The sequence below is a fragment of the Xenia sp. Carnegie-2017 genome, unplaced genomic scaffold, assembly GCF_021976095.1.
Source record: "Xenia sp. Carnegie-2017 unplaced genomic scaffold, XeniaSp_v1 HiC_scaffold_1, whole genome shotgun sequence".
Classification (NCBI taxonomy): Eukaryota; Metazoa; Cnidaria; class Anthozoa; order Malacalcyonacea; family Xeniidae; genus Xenia; species Xenia sp. Carnegie-2017.
The window spans coordinates 3613058-3636058 of record NW_025813402.1 but is presented as its reverse complement, the minus strand read 5'-3'; the positions used below and the strand labels follow the sequence as shown (position 1 = coordinate 3636058).

General features: G+C 33.3%; 4 protein-coding genes across 6 annotated transcripts; 1 reads left to right on the top strand and 3 right to left on the bottom strand.

Annotated features, from left to right (window-relative positions):
• Window positions 1–313: 313 nt before the first annotated feature.
• On the bottom strand, window positions 314–11240 carry LOC124439544 (cAMP-regulated phosphoprotein 21-like). Of its 3 annotated transcripts, none has more exons than XM_046989814.1 (18): window positions 10931–11240; window positions 10148–10345; window positions 9062–9141; window positions 7869–8024; window positions 7605–7682; window positions 7024–7114; window positions 6345–6420; window positions 5964–6023; window positions 5669–5809; window positions 5268–5379; window positions 3877–4052; window positions 3590–3657; window positions 3249–3521; window positions 3012–3095; window positions 2541–2791; window positions 1413–2260; window positions 1104–1252; window positions 314–712 (listed from the first exon to the last, which is right to left on the bottom strand). In XM_046989814.1, exons 3-18 carry the CDS (start codon window positions 9122–9124, stop codon window positions 462–464), a joined length of 2877 nt encoding a protein of 958 aa, XP_046845770.1. In that variant the 5' UTR covers window positions 9125–9141; window positions 10148–10345; window positions 10931–11240; the 3' UTR covers window positions 314–461. The 3 variants fall into 3 exon arrangements, with proteins under 3 accessions (XP_046845770.1, XP_046845756.1, XP_046845762.1); XM_046989800.1 differs by having other exon boundaries at window positions 7869–8019; XM_046989806.1 differs by lacking the exon at window positions 10931–11240 and adding an exon at window positions 10570–10647 and having other exon boundaries at window positions 7869–8019.
• Window positions 11241–11539: 299 nt separating this feature from the next.
• LOC124437875 (eukaryotic translation initiation factor 2D-like) lies at window positions 11540–17904 on the top strand. Its single transcript, XM_046987836.1, has 20 exons — window positions 11540–11669; window positions 11733–11846; window positions 12303–12493; window positions 12962–13045; window positions 13123–13210; window positions 13484–13591; window positions 13781–13923; window positions 13971–14252; window positions 14685–14799; window positions 14871–14916; window positions 15179–15282; window positions 15387–15474; window positions 15702–15772; window positions 16104–16193; window positions 16293–16385; window positions 16519–16581; window positions 16929–16986; window positions 17322–17412; window positions 17536–17622; window positions 17702–17904. Exons 2-20 carry the CDS (start codon window positions 11791–11793, stop codon window positions 17767–17769), a joined length of 1926 nt encoding a protein of 641 aa, XP_046843792.1. The 5' UTR covers window positions 11540–11669; window positions 11733–11790; the 3' UTR covers window positions 17770–17904.
• Window positions 17737–20724, bottom strand: LOC124437871 (leishmanolysin-like peptidase). The gene is made up of 3 exons (XM_046987822.1): window positions 20532–20724; window positions 20237–20317; window positions 17737–20085 (listed from the first exon to the last, which is right to left on the bottom strand). Exon 3 carries the CDS (start codon window positions 20017–20019, stop codon window positions 17992–17994), a length of 2028 nt encoding a protein of 675 aa, XP_046843778.1. The 5' UTR covers window positions 20020–20085; window positions 20237–20317; window positions 20532–20724; the 3' UTR covers window positions 17737–17991.
• Window positions 20725–20995: 271 nt separating this feature from the next.
• Window positions 20996–22530, bottom strand: LOC124437883. The gene has a single exon (XM_046987841.1). The coding sequence runs from the start codon at window positions 22507–22509 to the stop codon at window positions 21202–21204; it is 1308 nt and encodes a 435-aa protein (XP_046843797.1). The 5' UTR covers window positions 22510–22530; the 3' UTR covers window positions 20996–21201.
• Window positions 22531–23001: the final 471 nt, after the last annotated feature.

Genomic DNA, 23001 nt, shown 5'->3' with positions numbered 1-23001 from the left:
CGTAAAGATTTCTCAATTTCGATGAATGTGAATGAAATTGATAATTGTATTGAGAAAAAAACCTACATTCTAGGTTTGCATCTCTAAACTAGCTAATCGTATCCACTTTCTTCAAATGAAGACCAATCGACACTCGACGACATTTTTCTCCAACCAAAACTTTTAAAGCCTGCATATCATTGAAACTATTTAGTTGTGGTTCGGAGCCTTCGGGGAGTTGCCCCAATCATAAAAAAATATGCAAGTCGAATCACATTCAACAATTTCGTTAATGACTTAAAGATATATGGCATTTTCCTAAGAACAACCGCTGTTTTAATGGTTTTTTTCTCAATTTAATTAATCAATGTTATCATAACATATTATTACTCTAACATTATTTTTTTAAAATTAACGCGATAAATGCGTTCTAACTAAAAAACCATAAAATAATTACATAAAATCCTATGAATATTTCTGACTTACGAGTAGGGAATATCATTGGAACATCGACGCAATTTATAATTTTGATTGGAGTTCTTCAATAAAGCTTGTTCAGCTTGTTCATCTGAACTAAAAGTGGCTTTAGCAGTTAATGTCTTGCCGGAATGTTTACTGATGTTTTCATCCCAGCTAATTTTCGCTCCGGCTTGAAGCAAGTCTTCCTCAACCTCATGTTGATCACGTGAATTCAAGTTGACATCATAAACTTCTAGGACACACGAGCTGCGTCCTGAGAATGAAAAATGCGAAATATTGCGTATCATATGGCGAAAAAACCCTACCTATCACAAGGAATGGTATTAAGTTACAAGTGGAATGAGTTTTGGCGATGGAAAGACGATGAAAAGATAGGTAGAATAATGACTGTCCCTCGTTGAAAAGTAAAGAAATATGAAACAAAGGAAGACTAGTACTGATCTAAGATGAAAAGAAATAAAATTTCTCAAAAGAAAACGAGGTTTTTCAAAAGCAAAAGAGCAAATCCAGTTTTTCAAAGCCAGTACTTTTAGTTAACTTTAATTTCATCGAATTGCAAATCAAAAATGATGGATTATTCATGTTCAGTAGACTGTTAAAAAACAGAAATAAAAGCAGGTTTCCCTTTCTTAGACTTTACTTACCACTTTGTGTGGCTTGATCCAGTTCAGAACTAGACGAACCACTAGGAAAAGAGCCACTGTGATATTGTTTTCGACATACATCAACGCTGTGTTTCTGCTGTGACCTCTTGTGTTTTTGTCTACTTTTGCCAGCATGATGATGTTGATTTCTTGTTAATAAAACATAAACCAATAATTTTATATTGCAGATTGTTATCCTAATATACACGTGAACAAAATGATACAAAAATACAAAATATCATGGAAACAAATAAAGCAGAATCTTAACTTTAAGACAACAAGCTTTTTGCCTACTTATATTCAACAAACCTTTGCGCATCATTTTTGCTTCTAGAAGAGGCAGCACCAGATCTTCTAGTTTGACTCGAGGACATAGTTGAACGAGATAAATAATCATTGGAAGATTGTCGCCTTGAATCCGGCGTATAAATATCATTAGCAGCAGCATTTTCTGAAAACGCCACATAACGATTGGATTGTGATAAGTTTGTTCTGTTTTGATCAGGAGTAAAGGGAACCTGCGTCAAACCATACAACTGCGGTCTCGCAGGTATTTGAATAACCTGTTGTCCTTGAATACCATAGGGATTCATTAACCGGGGAGGCAGCAAACCTGGGTTAACTACCTGATTCGTCATCTTTACAGATGCTGTAGTTACAGGTACTGTTTGAGCATGTATATATGGAGGGTTCGCATTTAAAGTTGGCCCACCTTGAGAAGGAGTTGGTGGAGTACAAGTACTATTTCCATGGGAAAGCATCGTTTGCTCTCCTAAATGATATCCTTGGTTGAAATTTGGTGATGCCGGGTACACATGTGTATAAACCTGAGGAGTGTACCCTTGTTGCGTATAGGTATTTGGTGATTGTGATGGATAAACATACGCAGAATTTACTGGGCTGGGATTAGCGGCAGAATTCATTACCATCGTTCCTGGCACATTGCGGTACACAACAAAATGCATTGCTTTACTTGAAGGGAAAGCTTGGGACGAATTTGAAGAAAATCCAGCTTGTTTTGACAACGTGGGGTTCTCAGGTTCAATGTGATTTATAGCAATGCCACTAAATTGGTTGCTAATTTCTTGATATGAAGTCGCTGAGCCACCTTGAACGCTTGTAGTGTTCTTTTGTTGACAAGGTAACATATCCAAATCCTGTAGTCATTGAAGATTAAACGTTAATTATTGTCGAATAGTTCTAACATCTCAGAAAAAACGCGCAACGGAACAGTTTTAAGACAGAATAATTGCGAACTGTGATGATACAGTTTAAATTATAAATATTTTAATCGCAAAACAAAAACCAACTAGGAAATCTACTTCAATAAATTTAACACAAGTAAATTAAATTTAACACAAGTGTTTTAGGGTTGTTTTCAATAGCATGAGAAATTAAAGAAAAAATAATATCATGAGAAATTAAAGAAAAACTTGCCTGTTGTGTGTACACTCTTGGGGATTGGTACACAGGAAAAGAAGTCGGATTAACAAACTGTGGAGGTAATGGTACAGCTTGCGTAGGGTAAGTTTTATGAGGCAATTGTTGACCATTATTTTCTTGTCTTTGTGACGGCTGGGAAACCATGGCAACGCCTGCTCCATGATTGTTCGCGAAGTAAAATGTTGGTGCAGCAATTGCTTGTTGAGCTCCCAATGTATAACTTTCTGGTTTTACTACCTGTGGACCTGAAATTATCGATGATTTCATTTTACTAAACATTTCTATCGAATTGGTGCACTTTCAAAGCATTAAATGTAAGGTTTATGGCCTTAATAAGTTTGCTGAAGCTGACTTTACATAACTTTTTAATTTTTTTATGTAAAATATGTAAATACTTCAAAATCACATGTTTTGATGCAATAACAACAAAATAAAACAATACTCATGTGTCGTGAAGATCATTACCTTGATTTTCATTAGTTTGATAGATTGGAACCTGTCCTTGTTGGAAGGAAACTTGATTCGGAGGAATAGTCCATACGACACCACCTAAAGCACATGGGAAACATCTTAGTGCAACAGCATTGACACAAGACTAAAATAGTTACACTAATGACAATCGCGATTAATGAGGCCTGTTAAATGCACCCTTACTATGGTACAATATTATAGTTTAAATAATTATGATGTTGAATTATTTACCTGTTTGATTGGGAGAAATTTGAGGAATCATTTCCATGTATCTCGTTCGTGTAGTCTCCTCGATATTTCCTCTTGGGACATTGGACGTACCTTCTGGGGAAAAATTCGTGCAATCCGCGGACCGACGATTTGTACTGGAGTAATTACCAGACTCAGTTACAGTAGTTCCAGGAGTTGCCTGGCAGGTGTTTGCCTCACTAATTGAACTAACTTCCAAAGTTAATTTTGGATTATCTTCTGGTGTTCGTGCACGGTTTGTCAAAACTCTAACAGCTAAAAAATATCAAATAATTTTTTTGAGAATACGGAAAAGGTAAAGACAAGGAATCTAGAATTTGTACCTGTCTTCGACACTTCTGTAGTTTTCTCTGCATCGAAAAAATCATGAGTTTTCTCAGGTTCGTCATCGCTTCATGTGAAAAACAAAACATATCATTATGTTAAAGACATGAATTATGATTTTATTTATATTTAAGGTAGAATGTCTCGAACATATCAAGACATCGATAGCTAACAAATACTCAACATAGAAAAGCAAGTAAGAAAAGGATATAACCAAAACTATACACGGACAGAGTGGTTTATGTACACACAACGCTCAACAAAATAATCTTGAAAATATACTTACATATCAGTTGTACCAGATAATGCTGACTCTCCATCTTTCGAAGATGCTGATGATTGAGATGACAACGAGCCGTGATTAAATATTCTTGAACGAGCTTTTTTATACTCTTCTTCACGTTCTTCGATTGATTTCGATTTTCTGCCTTCCATGGAACGTCGAGAATGCGTACTACGTCTCTGAACAAATAAACGATAGACGATTAATATAACTGTACAGTAAGGCTATGTAATTTCAAAGGCAATTACATATTTTATACTACCACCAAAAAGCATTTAAATCAAATTACTTAACACGCATTCAAAATGTTTTAAAAAACTAGAAACATTTTCACTACGCAAGGTGCACCCATGTGTAACCCTAAAAATCCACAGTAACACTTTCACTACGCACGTGTAACCCTAAAAATCCACAGTAACACTTTCACTACGCAAGTTGCGCTCACGTGTAACCCTAAAAATCCACAGTAACACTTTCACTACCCTAAAATTAACACTTTCACTACGCAAGTTGCGCTCACGTGTAACCCTAAAAATCCACAGTAACACTTTCACTACGCAAGTTGCGCTCACCCTAAAATCCACAGTAATAACTTTAACCCTAAAATCCACAGTAATACTGCACTCATGTGTAACCCTAAAATCCACAGTAACACTTTCACTACGCAAGGTGCATGTGTAACCCTAAAAATCCACAATAACACTTTCACTACGCAAGGTGCACTCATGTGTAACCCTAAAAATCCAAAGTAACACTTTCACTACGCAAGGTGCACTCATATGTAACCCTAAAAATCCACAGTAACACTTTCACTACGCAAGGTGCACTCATGTGTAACCCTAAAAATCCACAGTAACACTTTCACTACGCAAGGTGCACTCACGTGTAACCCTAAAAATCCAAAGTAACACTTTCACTACGCAAGGTGCGCTCACGTGTAACCCTAAAAATCCACAGTAACACTTTCACTACGCAAGGTGCACTCATGTGTAACCCTAAAAATCCACAGTAACACTTTCACTACGCAAGGTGCGCTCACGTGTAACCCTAAAAATCCACAGTAACACTTTCACTACGCAAGGTGCGCTCACGTGTAACCCTAAAAATCCACAATAACACTTTCACTACGCAAGATGCACTCATGTGTAACCCTAAAATCCACAATAGCCCGGTCCTTGCAACTTTAGCTGAGATAACGAAGTAACCCCCTTGAAAATTCTGAACACCCCTCCTGTCAAATGAGTACTGATCCGCCACTGCTTTGGAAAAAGACGGCTTGAAAAGGTGAATAAAGATGAAGTAAAGCCTGGCACTATTAAGAAGAGTGATTAAATTCGTAGACTGGCTCCAGAATTCCAGTTTACGTAAAACATTAACTGAAGCAAAAAACACACCTCGTGTAGTCCTGAATCATCGCTTAGCGATTGTTGCCTTTTTAATATTAATTTCGGCGAAGGATCTTCCTCAGAATCTTCATGAACCAAGTCTATAAATCTATGTTCCGGACTAAATAATAAATATATTGGTTGTTATAAACAAACAATTTGATAAAACATGACTTTTCGCAAAAATATACAAAACACAATCAATTAATTTAAAAGCAATTCTATCTATCGTTCATTTTATATAAAACAGATGTAATAGCTGAATTAAGAGCTTTAAATAATCTTTTTGTAAAGTTTAATTAGGTTCAAGATAATGTTAAGATGATTTTCGAATCATTATCGTAATTGCTAAATGACTTCTGATCATTTTAAAGATGATTTCACTTCAAAAGTAAACATACAATACTTACAATCTTGTATTTGTACATTTATTGACAATTATACATTTGCCTGTGGGATCAACATTATGATCTAAACCAAAGTACGCAGCGACACGATGTACAATCATTCGATGATATGATGTCATTGGTGGATATTGCAGCAAGACTTTCCTGTAAAAAATGACTTAATATCAACATGTTTTAGCAGTGTCATCTTCCTTCTCATAATTATGTCAACGCGTGTTCCGTAGCCTGGGTCATAAACCAAAGATTATGAAATGACGCATATAGATGTGTCCATAAAGGACCATATGTCGTTACATACAATGGATCGGAGATGAATCCAATAAAATCCTTTTCGAGTTTCAGCAACAGTTTCTTATCCCTGAAAAACAAATTTGAGATGACTCTTTAATGAAAGACGTGAATCATAGGAAAAACACTGGATGTACACCATTTTCTTAGGTAAAGTAATTCTGGGAGGCTGGGAGGAGTTTCTCCACGTTCATAATGCACTTAAACGCCCCCTCCTTCCACGATGCTTTGGTAAAAATACATCCTATGTTATTACGTATTAGGTACTCTAGATTCGATTTACGAAGTATTATTGACATACAAATTACACGAAAGAACTATTCAGAAGTAAAACATAACACTACATACATACATTGTTTAGAAACTTGAACATACATGTTGTTTCGTTTACCTGGGATTTTTTAAAGTTTTTATAATAAACTCATTCAAGTCTGTTCCAGTTGAGTCAGTATAATCTAAAGAGCTCTCTATAAAAAAAGTCAACTCAACATTTTCAATATGATGGATGCGAAAATAACCTTTCAAACAATTTTTCCTATTTTCTGCACAGACAAAAGCTTCAAAACATTGTGTATGGTGAAAGCAAAATTCATTTCCATAATGTCATAGCGTCTGTGATTTGAAAGGGCTACAATAGGATTAAATTACAAAGGCATTGTGTGCTAACTTGATATTCATCAGGCATCCTTTGGAAACATGTAATAAAATATCATTTAGGAATATGTCGAACATCTTTTGATAGTAAACTGCTATAGTGGCGAGAAAATCTCGTCCATACGCAGTTTAAAAGAGATTTGACTCGTCTCTAATCCCTGTGGGCTTGGTAGCTCAACAGGTAGAGGGGCGGACTAGTATCCCGAAGGTGCGAGTTCAAATTACGTCCAAGTCACATGTTTTTCATGTGCATATTAAAAAAACCGTGTTAGGATTAATATATAATATATATTCTTTTGATATACATTATGAAATTTTATTTGAAATAAAAAATCCAAAATGAAACATAATACACCTAAAATACATGATGAGTGCATTTTCTAGTATTTAATAAAAGTATGTGTTGAAAGGTTTACCTCGAGATGATGATAAACTAGATGGCCCAGACTCAGAATCTGTATCCTTACTGGATGGTTGATGTGTTGTTTCACTTTCTATTGCAACATCCTTAACAGAAAAGTTTAAAATGAAATGTCAACTTATTGCAATAAATCAAGGCAGTCATGTTGAGCAAACCTAGGCGTCTCCTGTCATTTGCAGTAATAAAGCTCCATTATTTAATATCTTTCTGATAAGTACATCATGTACAAATTAATGTTAAAATTATTTTGAGTGATTAAATAGACTTGTCACTGTTTCAAAATGATCGGTAAAATTATCTCAAAGTCAAAATTACATTCATATTTGAATCTTAAATGGTAAGGTTAAGATGAATCTCCTCAATCTCAAGCAAGTTTGTTTGTGGAAAACATTTTGATGCGAACCATTGCGAAGTCCAAACTGATGTTTAAACAACTCATCCAACAACCTTTCATAATGCATTTAACTATTTTTGTCAGATTCAGCTGCATGCATGCAATGACATGTGAGACATTGATCCTTCCATCATAATACAATGCTTTCCATAAACAATAACTCAATTACTAACATCATATACCTCAACAGATTCTTCCGACAAGTTTGATGACATACTCTGAACAGCTGGAGCACGAGTCAAAATCCTTAGTTTGGATTGCTGGAATTAGATCATAGCCAATTGTACATAATATCTAAATTGTTGATAATTTGCTAAAAATCTTTCCGTGACAACTTTTTCAAATTATCCATACCCACTGCCAAAAGACCAAGTTAAAAAAATGTTTTCTCAAGCTTTGTATAAACAGTCATCAACAAGGCAAAATATACAATTAAAATTCTCTACCTCAGATAGGACTCTTGGTAACACAGTGGTTGCCACAACACTAGTTTGAAAAGAATGAGCATGTTGTACATGGACAGTATTTTTTTGAGCAGGACTTGATGTACAAGTACAGTTCACATTATTTTCTTTATAGAGATTCAATCCTGTATCACTGTCCTAAAATAATATAACACTGGAATATTATTCAATTCCACAATTTTTACACAATAATAACTGACATGAACAAAATCGCAAAAGAAGCAGGCAACAGAATGTTGAAAATACGTACACAGAAAATATATTGTTTCCAAATAACATGTAAGAAATTTTACGTTTTCCTTAACTTTTTAAATAGGTAATTGATAGAGAAAGAAGTTTTGACAAACTTGATCCCATAGTATGAGATTATATAGATATGGTACTTTAATTCTTTTATAAAAATATCAATGAAAAAAAAGAAAAGATACAAATTTACACAACTAATCTTAACATACATAAATGAGAAAACATATCAAGTCTTAATTATCAGCTCAGCCTCAAGCAAAAACACACAAGCCCATAATTGAAAGGATTTATCAATTGGATGGTACAAAGAAATGATAGAATCTGAGCCAGTACGCGAATTAGTTGAGAAAAAATGGTATGCAATTTTTTAACAAAAATGTTTCTCCAGAGGCACTCTTCTGATTATTTACAGTAACATCCTTATGCTTCTATTGATGTTTAATCATAATGAAAAACATATTGTCATATTACAAACAGTGTGTAAAAGCAAAAAGTATGCTTGGTCAATGTAGCCAGTTTGGCTTATTTGGGACAAATTTGGCTTCTTTTTCTCACATTTGGCTCCCGAAAATTATTTTTCAAATTTGGCTTATTTAAGGTTTTTTTTATTTAAGGCTTGTAAAGTCATAAGCATATAAGCATCATGTATGTCAACTGTTGACAGACATGATTGTGACGACGTCTTTGAATTTGATGACATTGTGTCTACATGGCCTAAGATTTTAATGTCGTCTGGCACACTTGTTTATAGAGTAAAGATCAGTAAAGATTAAGCTTGAAAACTTTTTTAATTTATGTGGTAGTAATCATTAAAGAAGTTTTTTGCATATCATTTGAAAAAGTGATGTGCAATTTTTTTTTATTTTAGCGAAAACGATGTGCAAATTGCACATCGCACAGTGTTGATTTTCACACTGATCTGAGCATACCTCCTTGATGATTTCACCAACATCTGATTTTGTATCTTTATATTGTATATCTTTTTCATCCATTTTAAAAAAATTTGACACTATAAAAATATAGTGAACATAATTAACTTTCAAAAAAGAAACATATTAAATAGATTATAAATTTTACTACAGTTCCAGTTCATGGCACATGGTTTTCATATTTTCAATTTAATCTAAATTGAAATCGTATAAACTAGCAAACTTTTGAAATTTGTTTACAAGTTCAACAGTTTATAATGAAATGAGAAACAAATTTTACATCTTAGCCTCCATCAATTTGGTGCACTTACAAATCATGAAATATAAGGTTTACGGACTTAACATGTTTGGTGAAACAAGTTCCCATCACTTAATGAAATATTATGTTATAAACATGTTAATATGCAATGATGACGTCAAAACAAACTTTGAAGATGAAGTTTAGAAAAATTTTATGATGAAATAGAGTTTTTTTAATGCACAGATACACATTTCTAATAGAAACTGAGTAGTTGTTTTGAGCTTTGAATGAGCATGATATATTTATGATAAAAATAATGATTATTTGAAAAGCAATCAAACAGACATTGATAATAAAATTTGTTTACAATATCTATAGTTTTTAAAACAGCATGAATTAGGCCATAAAAAAATTTGATCATTTTGAAATAACCACAAGAGTTTGTGGCAGTGTTGATAAAACAAGAACATTGTATATGTAGTATTTTCATTTTCACAAAACCAAAAACTACAAATTTCGATAATGGGACTTCAGACTTGAATAAATATGGGTAAAATCCTACATCCAGATTTAGCAATAAATGTTTTGTATGATACAACATGTTCAGTAAATACATATTGCAATTCTCCATTTACTATATACATTGTAACATTTCACGGTAGGTACACAAGATTTGACCATTATCTATAACTAAAATTGAAGCAGTTTTTCATGCAACAATGAAGCAATTCAATTACCTCAAGCATCAATTAATATGCATTTGAATTTCAGAGACAAACTGTTATCTAATTAAAATTTTGTGAAGATTATAAATTGTGATATATCTAAAAGAATATAATACTTACCTTTGACATAAATTTACTAGCTAGAAAGTGCTCAACATATCTAGACTCATCATGATGATGAAATGCTTTATCTCTGTTGTATCACTAAAATATGAGCATTTTCTGATAGCAAAACCAACACAATCTGTTCAGGCAGGTGTATTGTAGACTTCTCCCATGCTCCACCTTAAGAAAAATTATCTCAGAATTTTTCATCCCCTGTGCAAAAAAAAGCAAAAATATCAATTTCAAAATGTAACGATGATGAAAACATTATGTGCAATTTACGCCCGTGAAATGAAAACAGTATTAACGGAAAATATTTCATTCATTTATTATACAGCAGAAGTCGAAAGAAAATTCTCTAATAATGTTAAAAACGCACAGCAACCATAAACTTGCTACATTTATGTGAATAGAAATAAAATATAATAACTCCTCACATAATTTTCAAGTTCACACTATTCACGACCTTAAGATGACATTCGAAGCTTTAACATGCTTAAAAAATGTTCATGGACAATCTTCATGGAGTGTCACCCACGCCGTGAAACGATCGCATATTTACATTATTAGTAAATCAATATTATTTACGAGATGCGTAGGAAGATGTACGTCTGGGCTATATTTAATGCTTGCAGAGCTATATTACTGATATTTACATGAACACCTGACTTAAAATAAGAGCTGCCATTAACGTAGCTTCAACAATGACAAATGAAAATTATTGTTCACCCCATTTATTCAAGGCAATGTCAGCAGTTTTCGAATGAGAAATTCTTGATGAGATAAGATTCAACATACCTTCAAAAGTAGCAGCTAGACTACATAATCTTTAGACGAAATAATCCATTATATAGTCAATATAGTAAAACTGTTCTTGATAACAGGCATCTGGGTATGCAGTGATGCTCAAAACTAGTGAAGAATAAATACAATCAACTCCTGCGTCGAGTCAGTTTCACGGGATTTAATGTGAAATAATGGAAAACATGAAGAATCTTCACAATGTGTTCATATAGTAATAATAAAGAGACTTTAACACATGTTTCCCTTGTACAGTAGGCTGTAACGTTGTGTGTTAGAAACGTTGTGACAGAAACACAGGAAACCTAACAATCACATCTATCGGTCACTTCCACTTCATTAAAACAATATTAATGCATTGGAAAAGTTTTCATCACGTCACAATCCCAATGGACACAATTCAAACGTAACTTACAGTTCCAACTGAAAAACTTCTATAATAAAAATACTTAGATTTGGATTACATACATTATGCGAGCGTTTTCTTAGTAAAAAAGTTCCCAAAAATTTTTTTCCACGACAGAAAATTTTATTCGATTTCGAATGCTTACATCGCGATTTTAATACTTCATGTAATATTACCTACAATGAAAGAATGATGGAAATTGGAATGGAAAGAGTTGTAATTTGAGGAAAAGTTTTCTGATTTGAAGTTTGTCGACGTGAAGTTATCAATTATCATTATTGATTGAGTGAAATTCATTGAAATAACTTATATTCTGTTTATTTAAAGTCTGTAAGTAATTTTGGTTCTCAAAATAACTGGTCTTCCAATTTGAAGTTATTTTAATGAATTCAGAGATGATTTTGTGAATTCAGAGAGAACGAAGAAATGTGTTAAAAATAAACAACACAAAATGTTTCTCAAGAGCTTTCGAATTAAATCCAATACTGCAATTCGAGGTTCTGATAGGTTGGTAAAAATTTTTGAACTAAATGGATGAATTCTTTATGTTTTGAAAAATAATGCATTCCAATTGACTATTTGTGCACACTAACTGAAACTAATTCACTGAAGACAAATATTCAATAACTTGTACTGTTTCCTTTCCACATTTTAGTATTATGAAGGTCTTATGTTATGAATCAAGCTTGTCAATCTTAATACCTTAGCTAGTGTATGTCCATACTAGTATATGGCAAGCTTACTTTAACACATTTGCAAAGCATTTGGCAAGAAAGGGCATGTAATAAAGTATTACCTCTACTGGCTGCTCACAAAAATATCAAAAAATTCTATTTCTAGTTGTGCATTACTTAAATAACCAATTATAATTGTGTTTTAAAATCAAATTATTTAATTTGAAAAATGTATTTCACGTTCATATGATTTAATTATACAACATATTGTCACATTACTCATGTTTAGACGAAAATTAAGAAATGATGTTTTGTTGGAATTTTCAAATGTGACAACTGAGCTTGCATCCGAGATTATACCAAACAAGGATGACATATCTGTAATGAAATTAATCACAAATTGTGGGAAAAGTGTCACAGCATTTCTTCATTGTGGAACTCCGATACTCTTTCAAGTTGAGAAAAAATACTACCCCACAGGTTTGTGATATTAAATTATAAATTCCATTCCAAGCCACATCATTTTTTTTCAATAATTTATTAAATTAAAAGTTGTGGTTCAGGAGGTTGGGCATAAGTTGTCTCTTTCATTATGAGTTATAAATGCATATTTCATGAGTTTAAATTATTATCTATTGAAAATTGGATTAAAACAAAGCTGCAATTTAAATTTTCTAAGAAAATTGTTATAATTCTATGATTTTTAGATTAACTTTCTAAATTTGGAGCTAGAGGTTAAAAATGGAACGCTACAAACTTTAAAAGTTTCATTTAAAGTTTGGTTGACTATTACTACTGTTAGTGGGAAATATATTTACATAAATGTAAAAAAGTCATTTTATTGGCATACTAACGCGAAAGAGAATCGTGTTAAAATTTTGTCTTTTCATCACTTTTCCATCGAAAAATTTCCGTTTTGAAATGTCTAAGTAAAAAAATGTTTTTCAGTTTATCTTTTGTGGCAGTACCCAAATATTTTACCGGTATTTACAACATGGCCAAATGTTTTTAAAAACTTACGTGGTGGAGCAGGTACAGTTAATTTGTGAAGACTTCTTAATGTCGTTGGCTGCCTTTTTTTTCTTAATATCTTAAAATAATTGTTTTAGATCTGATGTTGCCAGGTATAGTAGAGTCCGGAGAAAATACAGAATATTTGAAAGGGCAAATTTGTTCTGTCGTATTACTTGGAAACAGGTAATCTTTATTAAATAATATTTTTTACTCTGTTATGAAAGCTTTGAGCACTTGTCACATAAAACATTTAGTGAGGCTGTTTCGTCTGTCATCTGTTCTCTCACACGATATCAACTAGACTGTTGGCATGCTGAAGCATTTTGCGTAATTCACATGCTAAACACGTAAAGAAATGTACACACGTAAAACCCATCAACTTTCGTCACCATGAAGATTCGTGGTAAAATCTTCTTTAATGTACAAGTCAACCAATCATTGTTTACCATATTTCAGGGCGCCAGTTGCTGTTGGTTATACAGCTGTATCGTCAGATCAAGCACGTGAACAAGGTATGCGAGGCAAGGGTGTGATAATACTTCATTCTTATCAGGATCAACTGTGGTAAGTACGTTTAAACCGCAGTTTTTGTAAAGTTAGGTAAACTTTTTGACTGACTGAGCGTGTTTTGTCATGGCTTTGACTGTTCACACTGAAGGTCATCTATGGTGTACTAGAATGGTGAACATTGCATAATTTCAATGTTTATGATCAAATTTAATAAATTGAATAAATCATTGGATCTGGTTTAAGGATGCATGGTACCCAAAATGCTCTTCCGTACATCCCATCTGACAAATTGCAACATTCGTCGTCTCCATTAAATGACGATTTTACCAATGATGAAGGTGGAACAGAAATATCGCGGATTGAGGAAAATTTTACCACGGATGAAGGTGGAACAGAAACATCGCGGATTGTGGAAGATTTTCCACGGATGAAGGTGGAAAAGAAACATCGCGGATTGAGGAAGATTTTACCACGGATGAAGGTGGAACAGAAACATCGCGGATTGAGGAAAATTTTACCACGGATGAAGGTGGAACAGAAACATCGTGGAATGAGGAAGATTCTTTAGCTTGTGGTGTTGAATCGTCGTTGACTTTGAATCGAGATGAACTTATTTTGGTTGAAGATGATATAAGTGATGTCAGAATAGACAACAATTCTTCTCAAGTAACTAATACGATCTTCAATAAACATGAAGATCAATACTCTTCCACTGGTAAGATTCGTAGTTTGAATCAAAATTATGGTGTAGACACATTATGGTATGATTAGTGATTACTGAAATGATAGTCAGGTGTATTTTTTATGTTTTATGTTTCTGTTCACTTTTCTTTTTCTCCAATTTTCGTCATATTTGAAGGTTATAAAACTTTCAAACATAATGTGCCTGATGCTGACTTTTTGATTCTCAACCCATATTTTAACAAAAATTCTGTTGGAATACTTGTTGTAAACGTTGACAACTTATTTATTTCTAAACTTGCTTTTGCGTTTGGTCGGCTGTTTATGTCTCATATAAGAAAAGCCATAAACCTTCTGCGGGTATTTGGAAGGCAAAGCATGTCATATACGTACTGAGCAGTTAACAGTCTCAACTTTACATGTTGTTTTAATGGTGTTGATTCAGCTTGGTGTTATTTTATTTCAGATACTATGGACATTTTGTTGGAAAACTGTTTCATGTTCTCTTTGATTCGCATTAAGAATATTGAATTACCTATTTTGACGAGCTCATTTTACAAAAATCATCTTCTACTTTCCTGGTAAGATGTTCACGTCATTTATTTCCTGTCATAAATTATGTGTGTTTAGCTCAGTAGATATAATTTTTTAGCCCACGGAATCAATCTTTGGATATTAAGAAATCCAGTTACAAGAAGGTATTGAAACAGAAACGTTTTTTAAAACGTTGTGAATGTAATCAATATTTGTCTAAGTTTTCAACCTATCAAATAGAACAAAACTATATTGAATTAGTTATCAAAGTATTTTCCCTTTGCTAATGTGTTGTACGTTAGTTGCGTGTTTTTGGAAGAAAGTAGGGTAGACAGGCCTCTAGGCTCTTCCTTTTCACGCTGCGTTTCCTACGTATTGTATGAGATAAATTAGGAAAGTTGAACGAACGTCTATGTTTAAATTCAGTTGACAAAGTTTCTTCAAGTAATGGAAAAGAAAGGTTTAATTACAACAAAAGAACAATCAAAAGGCGTACATTGTATTGACTCGGTTCATTGGGAAAATGAAGAGTAAGAATAAAAAGAAATCTATCTTTACAATGATCTATAAACAACAAAAGGAAATAATCAACCCTCACAGACATAAGAAAAATAAAATATTTCCATTACTTTAGACTTAAAGCCTTTAAAAAAAAGAATTCCAAAAGCATTGAGGAAATTAGTCAAATTGCAAATGAACGAACCTCAAATGAAAAATTTCAGGTACAGAATAAAATATGTAGTCATTGATTTTTACATCAATTTTCGACAATCAATCACCTTATGGGTAAAATTGTTTATTTATCTTTGATGAGAACTCTCTGTGTGTGTTTAGAAAATTATAGTGAGTTGAAGACGATGACACACGTCTTTACAATGTGTTTTAAGTAACGTTTAGACAACGTGAAGATGTAAGTACGTTGTTCAATCTTTATCATTTTTACCACCAGCCACCAGAAATCGAAGAGGCGTTCTCAGTTTCAGGATGTACAAGAACTCTATTTCAAAGCTTAGGATATAGGTATTGTAATACACAAATATATATTTGAATGATTTCTACTGTGAGAAACATTTCAAACATATTGTCTGAAGTTATGAGACTTAACGAATAAGGTGAGGAGCACGTACGTAGTCTGATGGAGAGGCATGTCTTAGAGTCATAGTTAAGGAAGGGGGAAGGAGGGGGTAGTCTGATGCTAAGAGACATAGTTAAGGAGGGGGAGAGGGAGTCTGAAGCTTGGAGTAATAATTAAAGGGAAAGAATATAGTCTGAAGCTAGGAGAGGGGACAGGGTACACAAGTAATGTATGCAGATGCGATGATAATGTTATGACTATATTTTCTCGTTGTAGTAAAGGTAGTATACTATCGGCGAATGAAGTTCGAAAAGTTGTGACAAAATATATCAAAGATCGGGACCTCATATCTTCTCAAAATAACAGGTTTATACATGTTGTATTCACTGAATATTTATGATCGATATTGAACGATTACTGTTTGTCTTATGAATATTTATTAAATTTATTTACAATTTCTTTTAGAATGGTTAAACTTGATCCTGTATTATTTAATATCGTACACAAGAAAGGGGAAAATAATTACGATTCTCTTTCATGGGAAGAAATTTTTAAGAGGTTTGTTGAAAAACTACTTCAAAAAATTAACAACGTTCAGATTTATTTATGAGCGTATTGTAACAATATCTCATGCTTTATGCTGCTGTATTTTTTTACGAATCTTTCAAGTTAACTGTTTCTTCTATCTAAGGACATTTGATCGTATGAATCCTTGTCATATCGTGAAATTCAACGGACAATCTCCAATAATCAGGTTTTTTACATTTTCAGCTCACTGTTTACATCAAAAATAGAGTTTTTGAATAAGTCACACTTAATTTTATTCTAGCATTGCGAATTTGTATGTTGTAATTTTTCTCGCGCATGCGCAAAATTATTTTGCGCGAAAAGTTTTGCCTTTCCCGAGCAATCTCGCCTGTAAAAATGGCCTTTACACTGCTTTGAGCTTATACATCTTCAGTGCCAAATTCAGCCAGAAAGATTTTGTCCTGTAAGAACATAGAAAAATCAACAAAGAAGGACTTTTACATAAGCTAGCTGGCTATGTCATTATGCTGATAAAAGACTATCTCTTATTTCTGCTTTTTGCTTTTTTCGTAGGAAAGGTAAACTACAAGTTATTGAAATAAAACTGGAGCAACGTATGGGAAACAAGAAGGTGTCTGATTTATTGAATTTTTCGTGCACGAATTTCCGCTTCCCCCACTTGTGCTGTACAGCTTATGGTTGTTTCAAATCATAACGCGTTTATTATTACAACAGTAAGAGAACAAAATTTTCGAAGATCATATGAGAAAGAAGTATATAGCTCATAATTTATAGTTAAACGTATCATACCTAGTTTGTTATAAATATTCGACCATAAAATTTGATGAACGACGGGACGAGTTAAGCAAATTTTTAATGAAGTGAAATAAATCATATAAAATGAATAAAGTTTGTGTACAATATCGCTTGCTTTAAATTCTTCTTTAATTTTCTGTTAAACCACAGGTTACTCTCGTACAAAATTTGGAGTACTTTGGTATCGATCCCATCAAATTTTCTCATAAATTGCAACTCAAAGCTGCTTCTAGTACTTCAGGTAAAGCAAATGTGTAACATGGAAATTTTTGTAAAATTTATTCGTATGATTTATTGATATTTATGTTATAGTCACGAAGTATTTTATCAATGTTTGGTTGAGAAAATTTCGAATATTTCTTAGTTACACAATTGCCTGGGAAATTAAATCATGGTACTCAAGTCCTAATTCAGGGAAATCAAACTGGGCACGTCACTAAGACATTACAAGGTGATATTTTTATAGTTGGCTCGTATTATTTTGTTTTGTCTCAATCTAATATTAGAATTTTCGTTTTCAATTTCTGTAGATGATTATCAGATAGCGTCAAAGTATATAAACGTCTTTGATAAACAATCTAAAAATAAACGTAAATGATGTAATTTATTCATCGTTAATTTTATCAAAATGAGCTTGTAAATCTGTATTGGATTTAAATTACGTCGTGTAGCGTTTGTAGTATCGCAACAATACAACAACGAGGATGTGACATTAAAAGTTGTAGAATTGTTCTCTGAATTCTTTAATGTAGTCTGACAATCGAGATTGCAGTTTACGACAATTTTTGTACAAAAATTACATTTAAAGAAATTAAGGAAATTAAAGAACATCAATAGAATAGTACATTAACATAAGATAATATAATATTATTATAGAGGTGAACATTTGAAAACTTCTGTGGCTTCCATCACTCTTACTGTGTCCAGTAATTTCATAATGCATTGTAAAATTTTCTGACGATTGAGTTTTATGGAGAACCCAAGAGCTAGGACAAAATTCTTTACTATGAGGACAACGTAATGATCCTTGAATGCTCCATTTGCCAAGAGTGCTGTTTATGTATAAAACTTGACCATAATTTCTACATTTGTATTTTACTCCAGAAACATAAATATATAAGTTATCATCTTTACATTCATACTCGTAACAACCACTTCCCCAATCTATCATCGTACGTATATATTGTTCACTTTGTGCAATCCATCGGCTTGCTTGTTCAATACATTTTGAATTCACACCGTAACTTTCTAAGGCAAAATTGTCGTAATAATCCGGGCTATTTTCACGTAACCGACAAACAGTTTCTCTAGCTCTATTGGCACGATTTTTCAAACGGAACTTCTGGAAAAACGGACAGTAGTCGGCTAAAGAGACAGCTCCACCGTATGATTTTGCGTCATAAATTACAGATTGATTATTTCTTGTGAGATGATTAAAATATTGGTATTCTAGAGGTAGATTTTTGGAATATTTCACAAGATTACACAAGGCCATTGCATCATTGCTATGTGTACAACGAGAATGCAATGGTTTTTGTTTGATTTGGTAACAAAATGGCGATGGCCGAATTCTATTCTTCAATTGAAGTCTCATCCAAGTTCGACAACTGTGTTGAGCAAATTTACAACCTAGATTTTTACCCCAGTCTAAGTCTTCAGCCATATCATAGTTAACTCCGTACCAACCAGTATCCTCCATTAACGCTAAGGTAATACGTGAAAAAACAGGGTTCTGAGTGTATGTTCCAGTCATCGCCTCATTCTCAAATATACGCTTTTCCCAATGAGTCCAACGAGTCCCAAAATATCCCTGATTCTCGATCTCTGCTCCTTCCAAAGAATTGCAACGAAAGTGCTTTCTCACTTCCTCTTTTACCTTAGGAGTTACTATCATTAGCACATCATGTTCTCTCATTCCCTGAGAAGTTTCCCAATTTTTTCGCGTGAATTTTTTCACAATCTTTTCATTCCACTGAAATAAATTGGTATCGTTATTATATTGTGGTAAACCATATGCGTCTCTTGCTGTCAACGGTCGACCTTTGCTATCCCTATAAAATGCATATAGTCCGACACTAAACCCTAGAGCGTGAAAAATTTCGTGTTTCATCATTGCTAAAAGACTCGGATATTGAAGTGAATCATGGCTAACTCCATTAGGACAAATGTTAGCAAAGCCAGCGATCGGTCTATCCAAGATATGTTCTTGTTGACAGTATGATGCATAAGCAACGGTTTTTGAATTTGCACAGTGCTGCGAGGGTAGAGATGAAACGTACAGAATGAAATCTACATTTTCAATACCTTTTTTATCTTGTTCATGCGTCTTGCATGATAAACCTCGATCATTGCATGTTTTGCAAGATGAAAGATGTTCTTGAGGTATTTCAACTGGACCACAGTAAGTTTTTACACATTCCTCTTTACAAAATATTGTATCTCCTTTTTTCTGTCCTTTCACATCTTTTAAGAAATATAGGCGATCACGACACTTTCTCTGCAGCCTTATTGGAAGTTTAGATGGTCGAACTTTCAACGTTTTATGAAAGTAATCTAAAGCTTCTGGAATTAGCTTATCGAGAATCAACTCTCTTTTTGTTCTAGCAAACTGGTAAAGACTTGAATCAATTGTCACGTGAAAGCGCATGTTTTGTGTAGGTGGTAAATAAAGAGTGGACAACGAAGATCCACTGGCCACGTGATGAACCATATCGTCTTTACTAGGGATCCAGTGCTGCACGTGCGTACTCCGTATAATTCGCCAAAGTAAGATAACAAAAATTACAACATGAAACCCCAAACAACGTAGCAAATTCACAGACTGGACCACAATGAAAAAACAAGTCATTTTGGCTTTCGGTCTTGTGCTGCATCAAGTATCTTTAGTCAAATTAAGACAAACTGCTATGTATTCCTAAATAGTTTGGCGAAATTTACTAAACTGTTCTGTCATTCTTATACTGGAATGCTAAAATCTTATTACTACAATTTACTCTCAAAATATGAAAAAAATAAAACTTTTATGATTGTAAGTTTGGTACCGGCACATTTTTCAATAACACTACCTGTTCTTTCTCCATTATTTTTAAGCAAGACGATGAAATAGTGAATGTGTATCACCCGCATCACCGTTGAAAAGACTTAGCCTAAAATGTAAGAACAATTTTAAATCTCTAATTCTTCAACTGGAGCATTCTAAACTTATATTATTTCGAAGGTTGATGACAAACTTTTGTCGAAGATATTAGGATGCTCTTTTGAGAAATAGAATGTAAGTTTAACCCAGGCTTCACTCATCTAGTGTTATCATAAATCATTGACTCGTCTAACATTGTTGATATGTAAGAAACGATGTATTACCTATTGTTATTATGTTTATTTTATTCCAGCTCTTTCGATGAGTGATCGTTAGATAGATTCCAAATACAGGTCATGTGCAGAAAAATTTGAGAAATAAAAGCAAAACCTCGAGAAGAAATAGAACAAACTTAATTCATGTGGTTTCGTAAAAAAATCGTTCAAACGTATCTTCTTAGTGATACAAATGTCATCCTTAAACATGTATAACTGTCCTGTAAAGCTTGTGCATCACGTCATTGTACATATTTAACGTTTAAAATAGAAATGAAGATGTCTTCAGTTGCAAATGAACTAACGCTAAATAAACAACTTGTGACCATTGCATGCAATAAATCAACAACGTGAAGACTGCTTCAAGGGAGGAAAAAGTAAATTATATGACTTTATTACAAGGTTTCCTTTGGTCAGTTTTAAAATTAGAAAGGAACATTGCTTACTTCGTAGTCATATATTAGAGTTACGCGTTTTTTTTAAAAATGTGCCGTTTACTGTTTTTGATTTTGATCCATTTAAACTATAACTTGTGATGAGCTTATTTTTCATTTTATTATGTACTAAATTATTTAAATTTATTATGAAACAATTTTCTCATAGATAATATACTCATTTTATTCATATGATATATAAATCCAAGTGTGTGGACTTCATTTATTTAGCATTTACGATTATATTAACTGAAATTAAGTATTGCATGAAATAGCTTCTTTTTAACACTATTTGTTTTATGAATATTCAACAACTTGGCTGACAAAAATTTTAAATTTTGGAAACGATGCCAGTCCCAGTATCTCGCTGCTCTCGTTCGCTTGATAAATGAAGAGAATGTGGAATACGAGGAACCAATAAACACTAAAGCACGCGAGCAAACGATTTGCTCGTGATAACCAAGTATATCCTGGCCAGTTATTTTATTCGTCTTCATAATTTCACGGAAAATAGCAAAGTCTTTGGCAAACAACAGCTGGTAGCCAGCTTTTTTTAAAGGAAAGAACCATGTATAATTGGTCTCATCTGTAGCTATGTATAACATTTTAGTGCGCTTTAAGGCCTTTTTCCTAGCCAGTTGGGAGAGCCAGTGATTAACGCTAAACATTCGACTACTTTTATGATCTGTTCTTCGCACATGAATCGCGTTAAAAGGTCGACCAATCTCAACTAAAACCCTTCGAACATTATGTAACACTTCAGGAGAGGGTCTTATCCAGTCCAGCATAGCCTTTTCCACTTTTAAGGCTCTTCTTGCATTGGTGAAATATACGCGACGAGAGAACAACGAACCATTTTCAAAATAAATGATATCCTCGTTGCGATATTGTAATTCATTCAAAAATATCCAGTAGCTCGACTTTTTCTTTTCTGGACAAATCTGACGATACTTAGGAATATTCTGTTTGCGTTTGCGCTTTACAAGTGTAGCAATATTTAATGTCGGGTGCATTTCATCAACCCAAATTTCTCGAAGGCCATTATGACAAACTTTATACCACGAGAAGTTTCGATATTTATGAAAAAACTCTAAGTGAGTTGTGTTTACTTCTTCAACTGGTAGGAAAGACGAAAGTGTTTTCAAATCGATCAGTTTTGAGAGGGGAACTAGGTCTTCAATTGACAACATATTATACAAATCATAACTAGTAGAATGGTTGGATTTTAACTCAATTTGACGGCCATGAGCAGCTAGAGGTTGAACCAGAAGAGTTCGTTTTAACAACAAAGCCATAATCAATGCATTTTCAAACGCAATTCTTTGATTATTCCATCCACCTACTGGAGGTTGATAGGAGAGATATCGCACGCATAATCTTTCTTGATTTTCGACTTCATTCGTGGTGAAAGTGTGGAAAAATGGAATTAAAAACTGCCATTGTGTCGACATGAAAATTACAAAGGTAGAACACAACAAAATATGGAATGCTATCGTTATAAACTTATCTTTCTTTAGTCTTGATTTTGAAAATATTCGTACAGTTTGCGACATTCTAGTACCTTTATATTGGGTTTAAGCTAAAATAGTTGAAGAAAATGTTTTTTATTTGACAGCTCTTTAATAAAACAAATTCCAAAGTATGGGTAGTTATCATAATTTGAAATTGACATGTTTACAACAGACAAGTAGTTTGAAAGGTTACACAGTCAAATCGTATATTTTTATATTGTTATTAATAATTCAAAACATGCAACTGGTAAACTCTTAAAAAACCTGTTATGAAAGTGTGACAAAATATATATATGCTAACATTATTCATATGAGCTCAATTGATGAAAACAGTGAACTAGTCCACATGAGACTGAGGTATTAAGGGAAGGTTATAATGGTACACGTGGCGGATAATTAGGGAGGTTATTATGGTACACAGGAGAGGGGTGTATTTAGGGAAGATTATAGAGGTAAATGTATGGGGTGTACGTGGGAAGTTTTATAATGATTTATAAAATAAACACAATGAAACGCGTGCGCTGATTGGTCTAG

Coding starts and splice junctions, on each gene's coding strand:
- LOC124439544 (XM_046989800.1), bottom strand. Junction 8,020..9,061: donor TTGGTGAAATCATCAAGGAG/GTATGCTCAGAT, acceptor ATTTTAGGACAG/TGATACAGGATTGAATCTCT. Junction 5,810..5,963: donor GGATTCATCTCCGATCCATT/GTATGTAACGAC, acceptor CATTTTTTACAG/GAAAGTCTTGCTGCAATATC.
- LOC124437871 (XM_046987822.1), bottom strand. CDS start 20,019: ATGACTTGTTTTTTCATTGTGGTCCAGTCTGTGAATTTGCTACGTTGT.
- LOC124437875 (XM_046987836.1), top strand. CDS start 11,791: ATGTTTCTCAAGAGCTTTCGAATTAAATCCAATACTGCAATTCGAGGT. Junction 14,253..14,684: donor AGATCAATACTCTTCCACTG/GTAAGATTCGTA, acceptor ATTTTATTTCAG/ATACTATGGACATTTTGTTG. Junction 16,582..16,928: donor GGACAATCTCCAATAATCAG/GTTTTTTACATT, acceptor CTTTTTTCGTAG/GAAAGGTAAACTACAAGTTA.
- LOC124437883 (XM_046987841.1), bottom strand. CDS start 22,509: ATGTCGCAAACTGTACGAATATTTTCAAAATCAAGACTAAAGAAAGAT.